The following is a 21,946-nucleotide window of genomic DNA, read 5'->3' on the forward strand; positions in this document are numbered from 1 at the left end:
GCTCGTTAAAAAGCTCGTTGAAAAAGAATAAAAATATTCCAAAAAAAAATTGAATTAAACAAGAAAAAACTAAGACGAAGGAGAAAACTTAGCTCTAACGTAGCACCTGAGCAAAAACAGAAGCAAAAAAGGTTTGAGAAGAAAAGCCCGGACTCAGATATCAAAAAGATCATCAGTATAACAGTCCACAAAAAGAGGTAAAACTCCCCTGGTTGCTAGACACAAGTCCAGCCGTCCAAAAGGCAGAAGTCTGGGGTTCGCAATCATCATTGTCCAAGGCAGCCGGACACTCCAGACAAATACAACGAGAACAAAGGCGGCACAGCAGCGCATAATCAGAGAAAAGAATGAGGAAACTAGAGGGGATAGCCAATCTTGACGCAGTCAAATAATCTCCATATCCATGAGAAATTTGCCATTTCTCCATCTAGAAACCATGACGTTTAGTGCTTTCTTAATAAAAAATCGAATCGAAGAGGAACTTTGAATATGGGATCCAAAGTTCCTCTCATTTCTCTCCCTCCACACATGATAGATAGTGCAACAAGTAAGAAGGCGGTAGAGGCTCTTATAATCAGCCACCAGAGAGTCGTATCGGATATAAGTTCGAAAATCTGAAAAATATTAGGCCTCATGAGATGGGTTTTAAGCCCAGGAATAAGATCGCTGATCACAGAAAAAGAGTAGTCACTAGTCACATTAAGAAATGTGCGGACAACTTGGTGTAGCTGATGACCTGCACCGAAAAACTACACAAAGAACAGCAATGGAACAGTAGCAAAAGCTCTGTAAAATGGGTTTTGATAAAACTTTTAAGACTGTCTTTTCTTCCCTTCCAGAAGAGAAGATATAACCTAAGCAAATAACATTTTTGAATAATACTAAAAACAGGAAATTATAAAATAGCAGTACTAGGCGGTTAAAGTAGCAGAGAACGTGGCACATGGGCACAGAATATTCTCTCTTATTCATATCAGGTGATTAGCCGCATCAGGTCCCTCCTTCCTCGAAAGTCTTCATCGGAGATGAAGATATAGTGGTAATAGCTTCGTCAGGTGGATGGTAAGGATAGATATCAGCCACGTTGAAGGTCGACGAAGTGGTAATATGAGGAGGTAGATCAATGACATAAGCGTTGTCATTGATTTTTCGCAATATGGGAAAGGGCCCGAATTTTTTTGGATTGAGCTTTGGGCAAGGTCCTGCAGGAAATCGATCTTTGCGATATCGTAACATAACCAAGTCTCCAGGTTGGAATTCCACATACCTCCGGTGTTGATCTTGATCAAGTTTGTATTTGTTGTTGCTGTCTGTCAGTTTGGCTTTGACCTCTTTGAGCATGTCCGAAAATTGGGCTGCGGTTTGTGTGGCTGATACACTTTTGCATTTAGGGAGAATGGTGAGGTCCACAATATGATTTGGCATTTTAGTGTACACGATGCTAAAGGGGCATTGACCAGTGGACCGATTATGCATCGAATTGAACGCGAACTCCGCTTGTCCCAGGACTTCTTCCCAAGCTTTAGGATGATTTTGAACTAGACATCGCAGCATACTGGCAAGCGTACGGTTAACAACTTCCGTCTGTCCGTCCGTCTGAGGGTGATACGTCGAGCTCAACTTCAAGTCGGATTGAAGCGTTTTCCATAATTCACGCCAAAAGTGGCTAACAAACTTCACATCTCTGTCGGAAGTTAAGCTACGAGGCAATCCATGTAAACGCACAATCTCCTTAAAGAACAACTTCGCTATATTTAAAGCATCAAAGGTTCTTTTACAGGGAATGAAATGAGCCATCTTCGAGAACCTATCAACCACCACCATAATAGAATCGGATCCCCTTTTGGTTCTCGGCAACCCCAAAACGAAATCTAGGCTTAAATCTTCCCAAATCGAGTCCGGTACTGGGAGAGGGGTATACAACCCGGAATTTTGAGCATTTCCCTTAAATTGCTGACACACAGCACAGCGTTCAACATATCTGGCTACATCTCGTCTCATGTGCGGCCAAAAAAATCGGCTCTGTAGTTGCTGGAGCGTCTTGTCTCTCCCGGCGTGAGCTGCTAAACGTCCGCTGTGTAGTTCCCTTATGATCTGCTGTCGCCATGACGAAGAAGGAACACATAAACAGTTTCCCTTAAACAAGAATCCATGCCTCATAGAGTAATCTCCAGAAGGTTGTCCAAAGCAACAGCCTTCCCAAATAGTAGCAAAGTCAGGATCCGCGGGATACAGGCTTTGCATCTCCTGTAGACCCGTAAGCTCTGTCTGGAGCTGAGCAAGCAACGCGGCTTGACGGCTGAGTGCGTCCGCCACCCGGTTCAATTTTCCCGTCTTGTACCGAACAACAAAGCTAAATTTCTGGAGAAAGATGACCCACCGAGCGTGCATCTTATTGACAGTTTTCTGGCTATTAAGATATTGTAATGACTGATGATCACTACAAAGTATAAAGTCCTGATGTAACAGATAGTGCTCCCATTGCTTGAGGGCTCGAACGACGGCGTAGAGCTCCTGCTCGTATACCGTCCACTTTTGTCGCGCCGGGCTAAGCTTCTCGCTAAAATACTCAACAGGTCGGTCTTCCTTGTATAAAACCGCTCCAATGCCCACTCCTGAGGCATCGGTATCGACTTGAAAGGCCTTGTCGAAGTTCGGTAAAACTAGAACCGGAGCATTGCTGAGGGCCAACTTGATCTGTTCAAAACTTTCTTGTTGCGGTGAATCCCACGAGAAGGTGGATCTCTTCAGAACATCGGTTATAAGGGCCATGATAACACTGAATCCCTTAATGAATCGGCGGTAGAAATTCGCCAACCCATGGAAACTTCGTATTTCAGTCATTGACCGAGGCTGTGGCCACTCTCGGACAGCTGCCACCTTACGTGGATCGGCCTGTATGCCTTCGTGAGACACCACGAATCCCAGGAAATATACTGACGGCGTAGCAAACTCACATTTGGATAAATTCAGATAAAGCTTGTGTTCACGGAGAGCTCGGAACAGTGGTGTAAGATGCTGCACATGATCTTCTAACGAAGAGCTATAAACAAGGATATCATCGAAGTAAGATACGCAAAACTTACCTGTAAATGGTTTGAGTATTTCAGTCATTACTCTCATGAAGGTAGACGGAGCATTGCACAAGCCGAAAGGCATGACTCTCCATTCATAAAGTCCCTCGCGCGTCTTAAACGCGGTCTTCCATTCATCCCCGGGTCGAATACGGATTTGGTGATATCCGCTACGAAGGTCTAGCTTAGAAAAGATGACAGCACCGTTTAGTTTGTCCAGCAAATCGGAAATTCTAGGGACTGGAAACCGGTATTTGGTTGTTATTTTGTTAATGGCTCGGCTGTCTATGCATAGTCGCCACTGCCCATCCTTCTTAGGAACGATGAGTGCTGGTACAGCACAGGGACTCAAGCTGTGTTGAATGAGTTGTCGCTGTAATAAATCATCCACAATGCCCTGTAGAATGCTGTGCTCCTTCGGACTCATGCGGTAATGGGGTAAATTAGGGAGTGCCGACCCAGGAACAAAATCTATTTGATGCTGAATAGTGCGAAGGGGCGGTAATTGAGGAGGCAAATCCGCTGGACCGATATCTGCGAACTCATCCAGCAATTGGCGAATAGACTCCGGAATTTTCTGATTGTTTTGGGACTTGTACATCTCGGCGGCAACCAAGGCTAACACGGGCACATCTTCCGGAATTGAATGTAACAGTGTATGACCCGACACTAGATAGGCAGCAGCCTTGCCTTTGTCATCCTTTCCTACAGCATCAAGTGGGTGGGGTAAAAAACGTAAGACTTTGCCTTTCCATTCCACTGAATAAATGTTAGCTATGCAGTCATGGGTCGCATTAGCGTCAAATTGCCAAGGTCTACCAAGAATAAGATGACAGACATCCATGTCGAGGACGTCGCACGTAACTTCGCACACGTAATGCTTTCCAATAGAGAAGGAGATCTTGCAACAATCAGCAACGGTCATGTCTAGACCACGTTTTACCCACCCAATTTTGTATGGCTGAGATTTCTTAATAGTCTTGAGTTGTAAAGCTTGAACCACGGATCGAGCGATCACATTTTCCGTACATCCGCTGTCAATGATCAGATCACACACCTTACCACTGATGGTACATCGAGTTCGGAATATTGCATTCCTTTGAGATGGCAGAGCAGCCCGTGGCGCTAATAGTAGTTTCTCGAGAATGCAAATTAAAGGTTCTCCATCGTCACCCGGAACGTCCTCAGCTAACCCATCGGTATCAACATGCTCTCCACAGTCTCTATCTTCGTCCGGACATTCTCCCTCCAGCAATTGAACTTGCAGATGATTGGGGCATTCGTTCGACTTATGCCCAGGTTGGAAACACCAAAAACACTTCAATGTGGTTGGCCTTCCATAAGGATTTTCTCTCAGAGGGACCTTAGCTTTAACCGGAAGCTTGGCTTCAGCATTAGGTGTGCTGGCAGCAGGGGTTTGTAACTTAGTAAATTGAACTGCAGATTTAGGACCTTCCACGGATGCATCATGTGTGGAGTGACGGCGGCTAGAGTAACTGCGTGAATGTCGCTGCAATTGTGTCTCCACTTTTAGAGCGAAGTTCACCGCTTGGGACAAAGACCAAATCGAGTTTAACTCTAATTTGTCTTGAATAGCATCTCGTAACCCCCCAATGTACCTGGCTACGAGTTGATTCTCGGACTCGTGGAGATTGTTGCGGGCGCTTAAACGGTAGAATTCTTCGGTATAATCATTAACAGTCCGAGATCCTTGAGTGCAGTGTTGATATTGAAGGTAGAGCATTTGCTCGTAATCGGTGGGTAGGAAATGGCCCCGCATCAACTGTTTCATTCGAAACCAACTGCGTACAGGTCCCCGTCCGTCCCTCCTCCTCGTCTGGAGCAATTGAAGCCACCACGCACTGGCGCCTCCTTTAAGTTGACATGCCACATACTTCACCTGTTTCTCGGGGTGGATTTCCATGTATTCGAAAAAAGTTTCCACGGATTGTTCCCAATCTAAGTAGTCTTCAATGTGAAGATGGCCATTAAAATAAGGAATGTCAAGTTTTACTTTGAACTCACCCCTGTCTCGGTGGCCCAGTCCTCCCCGAGGTCTCCGGAACTCTCCACCGTAATGTCGTTGATCGTCTTCTGAATCGGACAAATCTCTATGTCCTCTGGGATGAGTCTCCCCCTCAGATTCCGATAGATCCTCTCCGGCTCCTTGTGGTCTTCTCCGAATTGCTTCCGGATAAGTATACAGAGCCGCTGCCGGAGGCGGCGCACGCCCAGGCAATGCAGCCTCTAACATCGTCTTGATAGCAGCTACTTCGGTCCTCATCTCAATGGAGAGGTGAAGCACGTCTGCCCGAAGTTCCTCGAGTTTGCGTGTGGAGCTCGCCTGAGCTGCCCACAGCGATTCCAAACTTCGTTCTTCTTTCACAGCTCGTCGGGAGCTTCCTTCCGCCATATCCCAGAATGGCTCTGATACCAATATGGTGTAGCTGATGACCTGCACCGAAAAACTACACAAAGAACAGCAATGGAACAGTAGCAAAAGCTCTGTAAAATGGGTTTTGATAAAACTTTTAAGACTGTCTTTTCTTCCCTTCTAGAAGAGAAGATATAACCTAAGCAAATAACATTTTTGAATAATACTAAAAACAGGAAATTATAAAATAGCAGTACTAGGCGGTTAAAGTAGCAGAGAACGTGGCACATGGGCACAGAATATTCTCTCTTATTCATATCAGGTGATTAGTCGCATCACAACTTTCTTGACATTTTTGGCTGAGAGAGCAAACACCATTAACAACAATATTCCTTCTAATAAGAAAATTAGTAGTTCTCAGGCCCCCGCGTATGGCCATCCAAGTGAAAACCGAGTATCTCAAGACATAATACTTGCGCCAAACATCACAATGCCAATTATGTATGGCCATCCAAGTGAAAACCGAGCTCTGTTTTTCCTACTGTTCAGTTATTCTGCTCTCCCTACCTTGATCATTGGTGCCATGGCGGAATGGTTTGTTGGTCCAATCATGGACAAGATCATGAACGCTTGTTCTGATTACCTGGAAGAGCAAGTCGGATGGCAGACGGGCATGAAGGACGAGCTGGAAAGGCTGCGAGACAACCACCCCAAGATCCAAGCTATCGTCTTTGCCCCTACTCAACGATAAAAACAGGGCTCTCAACGAATAGATATGGCAGCTGCGAGATGCTATTGATGAGGCAGATGATGTGCTCGATGAGATTGAGTGCATGAAGCATAAACAACAGCTCCCAAAAACACGGAAGAAACAAAGGTGCGTTCGGCCACCTGCAGGAGCTTCCTATTTGATTCTGCTCGCGAATATATTTACTTTTTTATTTATTAGATAATCTATGTCTAATTAATTTGAACAGAAAGGAAAGGTCACGAGCTTCATATTTGAAAGTCCTTGTAAAATTCTCAATATTGGCGAACGTGTTCTCAAAAGGGATCCCAACTTGAAGCGACTGGAGGAAGCTGTGCAGAAACTTGATAAAGTTTCGGCTAATGTTACTACTTTCCTTCGTCTTTTAGACAGCGCGAAGCAGGAACAGAAGGAGCAGGAGGTCCATTTCTACAAAACACGTAGAACAGGATCTTTGCCTAAAAATGATCTCATCGGGCGGCGCAAGGAGAAGGAGCTTGTTATGGAGTGGCTGAGAAATCCATCAAATGATCCTCAGGGAAGTGATTTGTACAGAAATATTTCCCTTCTATCTATAGTTGGCCATGGTGGTATGGGGAAGACAACTCTCTTGGAACATGTCTATGAAGATGAATTGACAAAGGAATTTGATCTTAAAATGTGGGTTTGTGTTTCAAACAACTTTGATGTGAAGAAAGTCATTGCATGTGTTGGAATCTGATAAGTAACACTTGAAGAATTCAAGTGAATTCTATCAATATCCATGAAAACAACGACAAATCTCCAATATTCCAATGAAAAACCATTGAAAATAGTGATTTTATTTCAAGAAAACAAATTAATGGAATAAAAACAGCAAGATACAAGTGATCCGCTATTCAGTGTTGCTAATGGAGCCATTGAGAAGTATCGCCTCCTTAAAAGAACTGAGATCATGGAAAATGATGAGCTGGTTTCATTTCCAAATGAGGCGGAGCACTGGTTTCTGAAAGTTAGGTCTTCTCTTTCTCAGCTGCATTTTCATATCTCGGTTCCTTGCAGTCTCTTCATTTCTCCTTGGAAAGCTTATCTTCACTTCAGAAACTAACTATTGATTGTGGCGTTCCTATGCTTCGGGAATTACCTAACAGTCCTTCCTTTTGTTCTACTAATTAAGTCTTGTTGAAGAGGTATACTATGGTAGAACCAGGTAAGCAAATAAGAAAATTAACAAGAAGGCAATGGAACAGTGCAAAGGCTAAAGCCAAATTGTATATTTCATAAAACTGCGTCTTCTTCTTCTCAATGAGAAGATAAACAGTGAAGTATTACTACATCTAGAAAAAGCCAAAAAGTGCATACTGCCATAAACTAATTGCGGTAACTAGGATAGTGGAAATAACAGAAAGCTGAGCAGAATAATTAAAGTAAAAAGGGTAGTGTGAACCGTCCATTGGTCCACGTGTGAGCCGAGCCCTGATCCATGTGAGCTTGATGCACCGCATCATTCTTCCCCTCCCTCAGAAGCATCCGACTCGGATGATGAAATGTTGGTAATTCCAGTATCTGGTGGATGATAGGCTATGAGATCTCCAATGTTAAAAGTTGCGGACATATTGTAATGGCTCGGCAGATCGACGACATAAGCATTGGGGTTGATACATTTGAGGACAGCAAATGGTCCTATTTTCTTCTTACTCAATTTAGAATACGTCCCCTGAGGGAAGCGCTCACGCCGGAGGCGGATCATCACCAACTCTCCTGGTTGAAAACTGCGGGCTTTGCGGTGTAGATCAGCGTCTTCCTTGTATTTCTGATTGGCTCTAACCAGCTGTTGGCGAACTTCCTCTATCATGGTACTGAACTGCTCTGCGAATGCAGTTGCGGTTTTGCTGTTACACTTCGGCAGGACGGCAATGTCTACCGTATGATTCGGTTCCTTCGTATACACAACGCTAAAAGGGCTTCTACCAGTAGACCGATTGGTCATACTATTATATGCAAATTCGGCTTGTCCCAATAGTTCGTCCCAGAGTTTTGGATGCTCCTGTACCAAACATCGAAGTAAATTTCCCAAAGTCCGGTTGACTACCTCAGTCTGACCGTCCGTTTGAGGATGATAAGAGGAGCTGAGCTTAATTTCTGTGTGAAGTCGTCTCCAAAGCTCTTTCCAGAAGTTGCTAATGAACTTAACATCTCGGTCAAACGTTAAGCTGCGGGGCAGGCCATGTAGTCGCACAATCTCTGCGAAAAATATACGAGCGACATTCAAAGCATCGAAGGTTTTTTTACAGGCTACGAAGTGAGCCATCTTTGAGAAGCGATCAACTACCACCATAATCGAATCATGACCCCGCCGGGTTCGAGGGAGACCCAATACAAAGTCGAGACTTAAGTCTTCCCAAATTGTTTCAGGCGTCGGCAATGGCAAATACGGTCCCTGTAAGTTTCCACCGGTTTTGTAAGTTTGACAGACGGAGCATCGCTCTACGAATCTCATTACATCACGGTGTAGATGAGGCCAATAGAACCGGACCTGCATTTGCAAATAAGTGTTGTTGCGCCCCACATGAGCAGCTAATCCCCCACAATGAATATCTTTAATTAGCTGAGGCCTCCAGGAAGAATCTGGGATACACAATTGATTGTGTCGGAACAGGAATCCGTGCCGCAGTGAAAATTCCCGCACTTGTTCTTGGTGTTGGCACTCTTCCCAGATCTTGGCGAAATCATTATCAGTGGCGTATAATTCTTTTAAACAATCCAATCCTGTGATTTCGGTTTGTAGTTGCGTTAGAAGAGAATGTCGCCGGCTGAGTGCATCTGCAACCTTGTTTTGTGATCCCGCCTTGTGATTTAATACGAAATTGAACCTTTGCAAGAACAGAATCCATCTAGCGTGCATACGGTTGATGTGCTTCTGGCTATTAATGAACTGCAGTGCTCGATGGTCGCTGCTAAGAACGAATTCCCGATGTAGAAGATACGGTTCCCACTGTTTGAGAGACCGCACCACCGCGTAGAGTTCCTGTTCGTAAACGCTCCACATCTGTCTTGCCGGACAGAGCTTTTCACTGAAATACTCCACAGCTCGGTTCTCTTGGCTCAAGACTGCTCCAATGCCGATCCCTGATGCGTCGGTGTCCACATGAAATGGTTTATCGAAGTTTGGTAAAGCCAGTACAGGCGCCGTTGACAAAGCCGACTTGATTGCAGAAAAACTAGATTGCTGTTCTTCTCCCCAAAGGAATTGCTTGAGCTTTAAACATTCGGTGATAGGCGCCATAATAGTGCTGAAGTGCTGGATAAATCGGCGATAAAAGTTGGCGAGTCCATGGAAGCTACGGACATCAGTGAACGAACGGGGTGTAGGCCAAGACGTGATAGCCTCCACTTTACGTTGATCCACTTGAACGCCTGCAGAGGAAATGACGAAGCCCAAAAAATACACAGCAGGTGAAGCAAAGTCACACTTACTTGGATTCAAGTATAGCTGATTTTGACGAAGAGCAGTCAAAATCTTCACTAAATGCTCGCAGTGACGTTCCAGGCTGTTGCTATATATGAGTATATCATCGAAGTATGCAACGCAGCACTCATTCATGAATGGTTTAAGGACTTCTGTCATTAGCCGCATGAAGGTCGAGGGTGCATTACACAGCCCAAATGGCATGACTCGCCATTCATATAACCCATGACGAGTTTTGAAGGCTGTTTTCCACTCGTCGCCCGGGCGAATTCGTATTTGATGATACCCACTACGAAGATCCAGTTTTGAGAAAATGGTGGCTCCGGTCAACTTCTCCAGCAATTCTTCAACTCTCGGCACTGGAAATCGATACTTGACAGTAATTTTATTGATCGCGCGACTATCCATGCATAACCGCCATGACCCGTCCTTCTTCGGAACAAGGAGCGCTGGGACAGCACATGGACTTAAACTGGGCTGTATCAAATTGTTTTTCAGCAATTCATCCACCAATTGCTGAAGGGTTTGATCTTCCATGGGACTTAAGCGGTGATGAGGTAAATTAGGCAATGTCGAGCCCGGAATTAAGTCGATTTGGTGTTGCAGCGATCGCAGGGGCGGTAGTGTCGTTGGTGCTGGGTCAGCCATTACATCCCGAAACTGATCCAATAGCTGAGCTATGGGTAAAGGAGTTGCTCTGTTTTTTCTTGTAGGACCAGATTCCCGCAAAATCAATGCAAACAGCATAGTCTGTTCTTGGCACAAGTTCATCAAGGCATTACCGGTCACAAAATGCAGTTCTGATGGCATCAAGCTGGGTTTGTCCGCCGAAGAAGAATGCGGCAACAAGCGCAGGCGTCGGCCTTTCCACTCTAGAGAGTAAGTATTGGCTCGTCCATCGTACATTGCTCCAACGTCGAATTGCCATGGCCGTCCCAAGATTAGATGACAAACATCCATATCCACCACATCGCATAGGACTTCGCAGGAGTAGTGTTTTCCAATTGAAAATTGGACTCGACACATATCAGTGACGGAAATCTCCATGCCTTTCTTGACCCAGCTAATTTTATAAGGCTGTGGGTTTCTTGTGGTTTTCAGTTGAAGAGCTTGGACCACAGCTCGTGATATCACGTTCTCAGTGCAGCCGCTGTCCACCAGCAGGTCACACACCTTTCCGGCTATAGTGCATTTGGTCTTAAATATAGAATGCCTCTGAGAATTGATGGCTTTCTTTGGAGCCAGGAGTAATTTTTCCAGTACACACATAAGTGGTTCACCTTCGTCAGCAACAACATCCTCGACCAATTCAGTGAGTTCCTCCTCTGGAAGTTCCGGATCCAGCTCTGCGTCGCCATCAAGTATATGTAATTGTTGTCTGTTTGGGCACTCATTGGATTTGTGCCCAGGCTGAAAACATCTGAAGCATTTGAGACCTTGCGGTCTTGGATATGGATTGTCTCTGATGGGGCCTCGCGGTTTGGCTACCACCTTGGGTTCCACCGTTTGCTTCAGTGCGCCTTCAGACGTGCTGATTTCTCCTCCAGGCGGTGTTTTTCGGACAATTGTCCCAGGTGTTTTGGCGAGTTCATATCCAGTCTCCACTGTATGCCGCCGTTGTGAACTCCCCCGTCCATGCCGAGCTAGCTGTAATTCCGCTTTGAGAGCGAAATTCACTGCTTGCGAGAGCGACCAAACTGAGTTTAACTCTAGTTTATCCTGTATAGAATCTCTCAATCCACCAATGTAGCGAGCAACTAATTGGTTAGTGGTTTCGTTCAAATCATTTCGTGCGGATAAACTGTAAAACTCTTCAGTATATTCGCTCACTGACCTCTGATTTTGAGAACAATGTTGATACTTCAAGTATAGCATTTGTTCGTAGTCAGTGGGCAAAAAGTGTCCACGCAGGAGTCGTTTCATCCGCATCCAGCTCCGAACAGGGCCCTTGCCTTCTCGCCGCCGAGATTGTAACAACTGAGACCACCACGCACTCGCACCGCCTTTCAGTCTACAGGCGACGTATTTGACTTGTTTCTCCGGCTCTATCTCCATATAATCAAAGAAAGTTTCTACCGCACGTTCCCAGTCGAGATAATCTTCGATGTGCAGCTTACCGTCGAAGAAAGGTATGTCCAGCTTGACACGAAATTCTCCCTGATGTCGGCTACGGCCTTGGAAGCGATGCGGTCGTCGGTCGTCAATGTCCACATCGGAATCAGAATTTACGGTCCGCCAATTAGTGTCGAATTCTTCGTCAGAATCCGATATCTCCGGTAGCAATGCTGCTCTCCGGCGACCTCTATTCGGAAATCCCCTGACTCCTTCAACTGGAGTGATTAATGTCGGAGCAGGTCTGCCCAACCTGATTGGTTCTTCCCCCTGTCTGCCGACTGGTGGCTCTCGTCGTAAGACAGCGGTGAGACGATCTACAGCCATAGCTATGTCGTCCAGTCGTTTTTCAACTCCAGCGTGCGCAGCCCAGAGCGCCTCCAAGCTCCGGTCATCACCGCTCGCCGCACGCTTGCTAGACTCTGCCATCTTACCGAGCCGCGGGCTCTGATACCAGCTGAAGAGGTATACTATGGTAGAAGCAGATAAGCAGATGAGAAAACTAACAAGAAGGCAATGGAACAGTGCAAAAGGCTAAAGCCAAATTGTATATTTCATAAGCTGCATCTCCTTCTTCTCAATGAGAAGATAAACAGTAAAATATTACTATATCTAGAAAAAGCCAAAAAGTGCATACTGCCAATAACTAATTGCGGTAATTAGGATAGTGGACATAACGGAAAGCTGAGCATAATAATTAAAGTAAAAAGGTAGTGTGAACCGTCCATTGGTCCACGTGTGAGCCGAGCCATGATCCCTTTGAGCTTGATGCACCGCATCATAACCCCTCGTCCCCAAACGATCTAACTAACCCAGAGACGAAAGAAAGGGATTAGGGTTTTAGGGCTTCCGTCGCCGTGTCAATGGCGCTCTCTTCCTCGACAGCCTTCCGCAGGATAGTACAGGGAACTTCATCATCATTTTCCCAACTGAAATTAACCTTCTCACCCAGCCGTCAAAGCTCTTCCTTTCCCCTGGATGAAGACAGTGGCATCAAAGAACTTCCTCCATTGTCCACCCCTAAGCTTTTCGTCAGCGGTGAGTTTTAGGGCTTTCGCTCCTCCATGTTCGCTCGATTAAATAGTGAAACAATATGTTATTGGCTTTGACTTCTTTCAGAACTTTTGTATGAAAAGGGAAAACACATCAATTGACGAATTACTGAGAGAGGTAAAAGAGAGAAGATGAAAACAAAAGCGAAGGGAGAGCAGAAATCCTCTTTGCCTTTCTTTTCTTTTTTCTCCATGAGGGGGGAGAGAAAAACAAAAAAAACAAGAGAGAGAAACCTGAGAAGTGATGGAATAAAAAGAAGAAAATGAAGATAACCATTTTCAATTGACTTACTGGAGCCTGCTATTTACTGCCATCAACATGTCGTTTTTTAGCTATTCTCTAAGGAGATGTGATGTGTTAGATTTACCTGTTATTGTGTTAGGAAAGTTACATGAACCACTCCTGGCCATTCTTTAGGTTGCAGGAAGGATTTGATCTGGTTTAGGTTATAATTAGCAATTAGTTGATTAGCGAAGCAGCAACCAATCACTTTTGATTAAAGATTTATGACCTTTTGAGCTCCCATTGAAGAGAAAGAAGTGGATTTAAGAAGAGAAGTGGCTTGCTAATGAAGGTATGGGAATGGATAATGAAACTTATGCTTGGAAATTTTACTTATCGTGGAATCATTTTTCTTTTATGGAAAGAATATCTATTATATTTGTGGTAAGGCAATGTATGAATAACTAAATATTTCAAAGTAAGCGCGTTGCTGATTTTTATCATTGAACATGAAAGGTCCATGATTGAAACCTTCTCGCCCTTTACTAAAAACCTCTGAGAACATGGAGATTCAAGCATAATGCTGTAAAAATTAATAAAATCGGATATAGAGTTTTAGCCGTAAAGATTGTTGTTGATGATATGTTTATTAATGTTATAAGTGCTTATGATCTTCAAGTAGGTTTGGATATGCGTTCAAAATTAAAATTTTGGATTTAATTATAAGAATTAATACAAATGATATCTTTTGAAGAAAAAGTTTTTATTGGAGGAAATTTAAATGGATATGTTGGTAAAGATTTAGATGATTTTAAAAGCATTTATAGTGGCTATGGGTTTGAAGTGATTAATGAATGTGGTAAAACCATGTTAGATTTTTTTATAGCTTATGACTTTGCAGTTACTAATACTTTATTTAAAAAAATAAATGAATAGCTAATCACTTATAAGAATGGATATAATAAAACTCAGATTGATTACTTTCATATAAGAAAAAGAAATCGTTTAAATTGTAAAGATTGTAAAATTATAATAAAAGTTTATGTATCCAACATCGCTTATTAATTTTGGACCTTAAAGTAAATGGACATAATATAAAAAATAAAGTAAAACGTTGTTGTAGAATGATTAGATGGGGGCTTTTAAAAAATATTAATAAAAATATTTTTCAAAGTAATATTTTAGATCTTAAGATTTTGTTTGTGCAAGAGAAAACTAATGTTATGTGAGAAAAGTAGATAGTGATATTAAGTATGTTGCAAGAGATGTGCTTGGAGTATCAAAAGAAAACTCTTAATACTAAAAATTGTTGGTGGTGGAATCAAAATGTATAAGAAAAAATAAAAAATAAGAAGATTTGTTATAATATTTGGTTTATATGAAAAAATTCTGATAATTGAAAAAGATGTAAAGAGGCCCGTAAGGAGTTTAAGAAAGCAATATGTGATACAAATACTTTAGCTTTTAATGATTTATATAATAAGTTAGATACTGAAGGTGAAATATATATGTATAAGTTAATCAAATAATGAGATAAGAGTAATAAGAATTTAATGTAAGTGAAGCGCATTAATGATGAAAATTAAAAAGGTACTTTTATTTTAAGAACATATTCAATAAAGGTGGATGAGATATTTTGTTAAACTTTTTAATGAAGATTGTGAGAATATGATTGACTTTAGTGACCTTAACATCCTAAATGAAAATAAAGATTTTTTTTTTAAATGGTGTATTAGTAAAATTGAAGTTAGAGAGGCTTTAAAAAAATGAAGTGTGATAAAGCTGTTGGACCTGATGATATTCCAATAGAGGTGTGGAAATGCTTAGGAGATGAAGGAATTTCTTAGCTTACTAAACTTTTTAATATTATTTTGAAGACTAAAAGGATGTGAGATGGGTGGAGAATGAGTGTGTTGATTCTTATTTTTAAGAATAAATGTGATGCACAAGATTATGTGAATTATAGATGAATTAAGTTAATGTGTCATACTTTAAAACTTTGGGAAAGAGTTATGGAGCATAGGTTACGACATGGTACTAGTGTTTCTCAAAATCAATTTGGATTCATGTCAGGTAGGTCTATTATGAAAGCTATATATTTATTGAGAGGTTTGATGGAGAAGGATAGAAAGAATAAGGAAGGTCTTCATATGATATTTATTGATTTAGAGAAAACATATGATAAAGTTGCAAGAGAAGTGTTATGGAAGGTTCCATAAAAGAAAGGCATTAATAATGCTTATATTAAAGTCATTAGGGATATGTATGCATATGCTCTTACTTGTGTTCAAACACAAAGTGGTTTGACTAAGTATTTTTCTATTTTTGTTGGATTACATCAAGGATCGCCTTAAGCCATATTTTTTTGCTTTAGTCATGGATGTTCTCACTAGACATTTGCAAGAGGTTGTACCCCGGTGTATGCTTTTTGCTGATGATATTCTTCTTGTTGATAAGATTACAGAGGGAGTTGGAGGTAAACTTGAATTATGGAGGTCAACCTTAGAATCTAAAGGTTTTTGTTTGAGCAGATCTAAAATTAAACATATGGAGTGTAATTTTAGTAGTAATAGATATAGTGGAGGGTTTGTGACTTTGGACGATCAAGTCATTAATAAGAGTACATGTTTTAGATATTCTGGGTCTATTATTCAGAGTGATGGTGAAATAGATGGGGTAATTATTAGCATAATTCAAGTTGGATGGTTGAAGTGGAGGATTGAGTCAGGCTTATTGTGTGATAGAAATGCCCTCTCAAACTTAAGGAAAAATTATATACGATGGTGGTGAGACCTGTAATGCTTTATATTGCAGAATGTTGACTATTAAAAGAGAAGCATAATATTAAGTGTTACAGAGATGAGGATGCCCAAGTGGATGAGTGGTTTTACTCTTAGAGATATGATACAAAATGAGCATATATGTGAAAAAGTTGGAGTTGCTCCAGTGGAAGATAAGATTAAGAGAGAGTCGCCTTAGATGATTTGGTCACATAAAACAGTAGCCTTCCGATGACCGGGTTAGGAAAATAGATGTATTAGATTTGACTTATGTTAAGAAAGGTAGAGGTGCCTAAAAAGATTTGAGTAGAAAATATTAAAAATGACCTTTCTTTTTTAGATTTAAATGAGAATTTGACTCTTAACAAGACACAATGGAGAAAAAATATTTATATGGCAGACCCCACATGGTGGGATAAAGGCTTGATGTTGTTGTTGTTGTATGTGAGAGAAAATTGTGCTTTTTAGTTGTATTTGCAGGCCTATTCAACAAAATAATTCCTGGACGGCTGTGACTTCCATGATTTGTCATTTAAGCATGTCTATAATACTATCATATTAACGGTTTAATTGTTCTGAAGCAATTGAACTTTAATCTGCACACCTTATTGACTAGTGACTAAACATCGCAACTAATATGGATATGATGATTTTTTTTTTTTTTTTTGAGAAGTGATATGAAGTTTCTTGAAGAATAAGTAATGCACTGTACAAAAAAAATTTTGCAGCACGATCTTAGGCACCTATTGGCAAAGACTACAAAGCACTAAAGTGGATGAAGTGGCTATTTTTGGTCTGTCTCTTAACATAATAACAGGCTACTATTTTTCTCAATCCTCTTCTGTCATTATATCATTATGTAATAGTTTGAAGTGTTACCTCTACCAAAACATCAAGGTGATACAAAAGTTTCTTATACACTGAAAAAGCTTTCACTGGTATGTCATTTCAGTGTATGATTGTTTTACATACAGAAAACCTTCATGTTTGACTTATTTTTCCAGAATGGAGGCGCCTGCTATAGATATTTGCATAATATTAGTTGACGATATGTACAGCAACAGGTATGGGTCTAGGACAATTGTGCTTGATTTCATAATAGATATTTGGTTGAAATTTGTAAGAAAAGGTCCTAGACTGCACTTCAGTGCAAGAACTACCATTGTCTTGATTTTACGTGCCTAGAGTGCCTTTGCTCAGCACGGTTGTAAAGGCTGTTTTCCTCCCAGGATCGTCCGGGACGAAGTGGATCGTCCCGGGACGATATGTACAGATTGTGAAGAAATCTGCATGTTCGTTTGTACAAACCTGGGACAATCGGGACGAACCGTCGGGACGAACTGAACCCGAGAGTTTCGTCCCGGGACGACGAAATTGGCATTTAATTTCGTCTGGACGATCTGGTCCACGATCTGGTCGTCCCGGGACGATCGGGAACATCGTCCGGGACAATCCTGCTTAATAAATATCCGATTTAAGTCGTTTTGAAGAGAGAGAAAGTCCAGGAGAGAGAAAATCAAAGGGAAAAGAAGAAAAGTGGATTTTTGGGCCACTTCCGTCCATTTTCGTCCGTCACCGTAAAGTTGATCGACTCGAAGTAAGGCACATTCCGCCTTTCTCAATTTTCAGAAACGTGGATTTTGACGACTTTTCTGTTCCGGATTTTGTTTCCGTTAGCGAATTTATGGTATTTTCTTCTGACAAAGGTTTTACCGCGTAACTTTTGGTATGTTTTTGAGATGATAATTGTGCACGTTTTGAGTATTTTCTAGAAGATTTTTACTGGATATTTTGAATTCTGCGCGTTTTAATTGAATTGCAAGTTATCAGGATGTTGAAAAATGTTATGTCAGTACAATGAAAGTCTTATAATGTTGTGGATATTCTGTGATAATTTGGTAAATTTCTGAATCTGTGAATTTTGTGTAAATTCCGTATACTGCTGTTATACTGCTGATTTTTCGTACGAATTCTGATTTTTCTGAATTGATATATTGGATGAATTGAAGTGTTTGTATGCTATCAGAAGGGAGTTATAAGGGGCCAGAATCATTTGAGATTCTGTAAGTGTCAGGGAAATCTGAAATGAGCTCTGAAATATGAAAATAAGTTATGTTCCGAAAATTCCGTATATCTGTTCTGTTCTGGTGCTATAAGCACAAAGGGAGACATAAGGGGCCAGAATCCGTCGAGATTCTGTAAGTGTCAGGGAAGGGAGGCATAAGGGGTCAGAATCCGTAGAGATTCTGTAAGGGTCTGGGAATCTGAAATCTGATATGTGATATGTTATCTGAAATCTGATGTTTGATATCTGATAATATGTTCTGTGATTTATCTGATCTATTTTATGAATTATCTTATATGAACGTGATTTTATCTTATTTCTGATTTCTGTACGATTTTGGTTATTCCGTACGATTTTGTCTGCTCTGTGACTTGAAGCTTTATGATATCTGTTCTGAACTCCGATTCGAAATGACTTCAATTTTCTGTATCAGTTGTTTGATTTCTGTTGATCAAGTATATGTTCTACGATTTTCGTACGGCTATTTTCTAATGTATTTTATGATGTGAATTTCTGATGATTTTGATTGGTGAGTGATGTCTTGCTGAGCTGTGTTAGCTCATCCTTGTTTTCTACGTGGTTTTCAGGTTCTGGGAAAAGGAATGAGGTATTGGACTAGAAGTTCTGTGTCTGATCTGAGATTATGTATTTTATACTTTTGATTTTTGTACAGTCATGTCTTTTCTGTTATATTCTGTTCTTTCTGTCTGTAAGCCATGTACTGTATCTGTATATATGATTGTTTTGATGAAATAAAATATAGATGAACTGTTCTGTATTTGGATGATTATAGTAGCTCTGTGTTTTCATGTTTATTTGATATTTGGAAGAAAGTCTGAAGCAAATTCCAAAGCTAGATCCTGGATTTTCAAAGGTTCCGTCGCGGCCCGATGCGAGCGGGATCCGTCCCGATCGGGTTGGGTCGTGACAACGGTTGTGTTCGAGTTTGTGTCTGCATCAATAATGACCAATCTAGTCTTGTTTTGCAGGTTTCTCCCTTCAGGAGTTTGCAACAATTAGCATTAACAACATTCTCTCAACTAATGAATCCAATTGTTTTATTTACCTAAATAATATAGACATAGATTAAGATCCTTGATTGGGAACAGGAACACCATGATTGTCATGAGCTGGCCTATAAACTGGACCTTTTACCATAAATAACTTTTTGTATAACTTTCATATTAATGCAAGGTATATTGGTAGAGGGAGATAATGCAAGTGTTATGATGCATATGCAAAGAATGTACAAGGAAGCCAGGTGGAAGGATAGAGCTCAGAATTGGAATGATTTGAGCTGGATTCATTTGTGCAATACGGTCACATTATTGTGCCCAAAACGTTAAGGACATTTTTTGTGGAAGTATAGAGATGGAAATTCTTTGTTTTTGCCTCAAGAGTTTGTTAATATTCTTGAGGAATTGTTTGTCTAGTTTTGTTCTTTTGTAGATGACTTTTTAGTTGTTCTTTGTTTTAGTTTCTTGGTTGCTTTTAACCTTTGGCCTCATTTGACGCAGCTTATTTTCACAAAAAATGAAAACGGCGTTTATCGCTGTTTGAATATGTCGCTTATGTGAAAATGCTTTTTTGCATAACTTCGCTTTTTTACTGTTTTGAAAAGTTTTTTGATATATGCTTCTCCGTTTGAGAACTCCATTTGTTTCACCAATATTTTTAAAACTACCTTTTATAAAAGTTAAGGGATAACCAAACGGAGCCTTCATTTGTTGATTGCAATGAAGCAGAATGTTCAAGTATAACTTTCATATCAACGTCAGTTCTATTTTTTTGCTTAACGTTTTCATCTCTTTCAGGGCTCTCCAGATTAACTACTGATGAAAAACTTAAAGATGCATTTTCACCTTTTGGCCAACTGCTTGAAGGTTTCCTTTCTAACATCATTGATGTCTTTTATCTACTTTGCATATTAAAACATAAATATATATATATATTTGTTCTAATTTTGCAGCCAAAGTTATCACCGATCGAGCCTCTGGAAGATCCAAAGGGTTTGGGTTTGTTAGTTATGCAACGATTGAAGAGGCAGACAAAGCTCGTTATGCAATGAATGCCAAATTCTTGGATGGATGGGTAATCTTTGTTGATCCTGCCAAGCCAAAAGAACGAAGGCCTCTCACAACCTCCTCACCTGAACCTGAGGCTTCTGAAACTGGTTTCAGGTCTAACAAGACAATTGGATGGTGTGGTTGATTAAAGCCCATGCATGCATTGTATTTATCTTGTATTGAATTGAATTTAAGAACAGAAAGTTATGAGCTTTACTATCTTAAATGAATTATGGTCATCTTCTACCATTTGATTTAATCTAATTATAGTGAAAATCTCACTTCATCGATGCTTTATATGGTGCCAAATGTAGGTTTCGTTGTTTTGGGATAGTTTTTTTACTGTTTGATAAGATTTGCTAGAAATATTATTTGCATTCAAGCACAAATCAGTGAGATTTATTTTTATTCTCAATTGGCTACTTATATGCTATGAACTGGAAAGATGTAATTGCCTTTTACTATGACTATATTATCTTCTTGTTGCTCATTTGGGAGATTTGATACCAATGCTTTTACTAATGGTAGAAGTGTAGCTTTGAAATTTGCATAGTCTAACATGAAATTTGAATCAATACAAGAATCTAGCGCTCACAGTAAAATGAAAAAGTTTGAATATATTTTAGTAAGCATGTATTTGAGAAAGAATGTAATGGCATGATCTTTGCTTTAGTAGTCAATAAAATTGAATAATGAAACCCCAAGTGACTTTATGAATAAGGTTGAGATGATTTTAATGACATTTGTATTGATAAACTTTGAAATGAATTATTATCACTTGAGAATCTAACATGTTATTGACATACTGGATTGTCTAATTTGTGATTATTCTAAGAAATGATTTATTAGGAAAGCATGAGTCCTTGCATTGTACTTAATTTATTTAAAGCTATTTTATTTTAGAATGGATCAATCAACAACTTTAGCTCATAGTGTGTGTGAAAAATTTGACATTGCTTGGAATCATGTAGTGAGAGTAAAGGCGCGGGTGGAAAAAAACTAATTTAAATAGCTATATTATATGAATACTTATAAAGGTAGAGGTATTAATATGATGAAACAACATCTAGAAGGAATCATATGTAATATTGCTTCATACAAAAAAGTCTCACATGATGTTCGTCACAAATGTAAGAAAATTTGAAAGAAATAAGTAAGAAAAAAATAATAAACACAGGAGGTGTTTGAGCAGAGTATAGTTGTTTTTGTTTATGAATCTGTGGATGAAGAAAGAAGTTCTTCGGCACTTCCCAAGTCATAGTCTTCAAATGTACAACATGAAAACATTGATAGAGGAAAAAAAAAGAGATAGAAGACGGAATTTTTTTTTGCACTGAGAACTAAATTAGGCTCCCAACCATCCTTGAAAAAGTGTTATAGCATCCAAAGAAGCCATACACTGTGCTGATTTGGCTATAGTAATTTTATGACAGTTGAATCCCATTTAATACCATAAATTCTGCTTTTGTACCAAAGACAATTGATGCTGAAGGCCTATAGCTATAATTGGACCTGGGTACAATCTACCATCATACTAAAAATTGAGAGTGAATCAAAGAAATGATTATTTATAGAAATATGTTGCACACTCATGACTGATGGTTAGATTAATAACATAAATAGGACCTTGATTAATTTTTTTGTGTACTGTCCAAAGGTAATAGCTTTATTGAAATGTGTAGATGCTTCTAATATTACAAATGATGTCACGATTGTGTTCATTATTTTGTGAGATTGTGGAGCGGGTATGACCACATAATATTGTGCAATTTATAACTGATAATGAGCAAACTACAAGAAGGCATGAGAACTACTACTTGAAATATTTGACAATATATAGAGATCTCCATGTTCTACTTATTGCTTAAATTTTATTCTTAAAGATATTGGAAACATGCTACATAATGCATATTCATGAACTTGCAAGAAAAACGTCAAAAGTTACAATTTTGGTTCACAATCATATTTTCAATTTGGCTTAGTTAAGAAAAAGGGTTGGTTGGA

The 21,946-nt window shown here is 40.2% G+C and overlaps 1 protein-coding gene across 1 annotated transcript; it reads left to right on the forward strand.

Moving 5' to 3' along the window:
• The first annotated feature begins 12,533 nt into the window (after positions 1 to 12,533).
• LOC110106334 (organelle RRM domain-containing protein 2, mitochondrial) lies at positions 12,534 to 20,225 on the forward strand. The gene is made up of 3 exons (XM_020836202.2): positions 12,534 to 12,794; positions 19,691 to 19,759; positions 19,846 to 20,225. Exons 1-3 carry the CDS (start codon positions 12,620 to 12,622, stop codon positions 20,085 to 20,087), a joined length of 486 nt encoding a protein of 161 aa, XP_020691861.1. The 5' UTR covers positions 12,534 to 12,619; the 3' UTR covers positions 20,088 to 20,225.
• The last annotated feature ends 1,721 nt before the right edge of the window (positions 20,226 to 21,946 follow it).

The sequence above is a fragment of the Dendrobium catenatum genome, unplaced genomic scaffold (assembly GCF_001605985.2).
Source record: "Dendrobium catenatum unplaced genomic scaffold, ASM160598v2 fragScaff_scaffold_250, whole genome shotgun sequence".
NCBI classification, from domain to species: domain Eukaryota; kingdom Viridiplantae; phylum Streptophyta; class Magnoliopsida; order Asparagales; family Orchidaceae; genus Dendrobium; species Dendrobium catenatum.

Excerpts from the sequence above, each read along its gene's own strand:
- LOC110106334 (XM_020836202.2), top strand. The coding sequence starts at position 12,620 with ATGGCGCTCTCTTCCTCGACAGCCTTCCGCAGGATAGTACAGGGAACT. Across the intron at positions 12,795-19,690 it reads CCCTAAGCTTTTCGTCAGCG|GGCTCTCCAGATTAACTACT; the intron begins GTGAGTTTTAGG and ends CATCTCTTTCAG. Across the intron at positions 19,760-19,845 it reads TTTTGGCCAACTGCTTGAAG|CCAAAGTTATCACCGATCGA; the intron begins GTTTCCTTTCTA and ends CTAATTTTGCAG.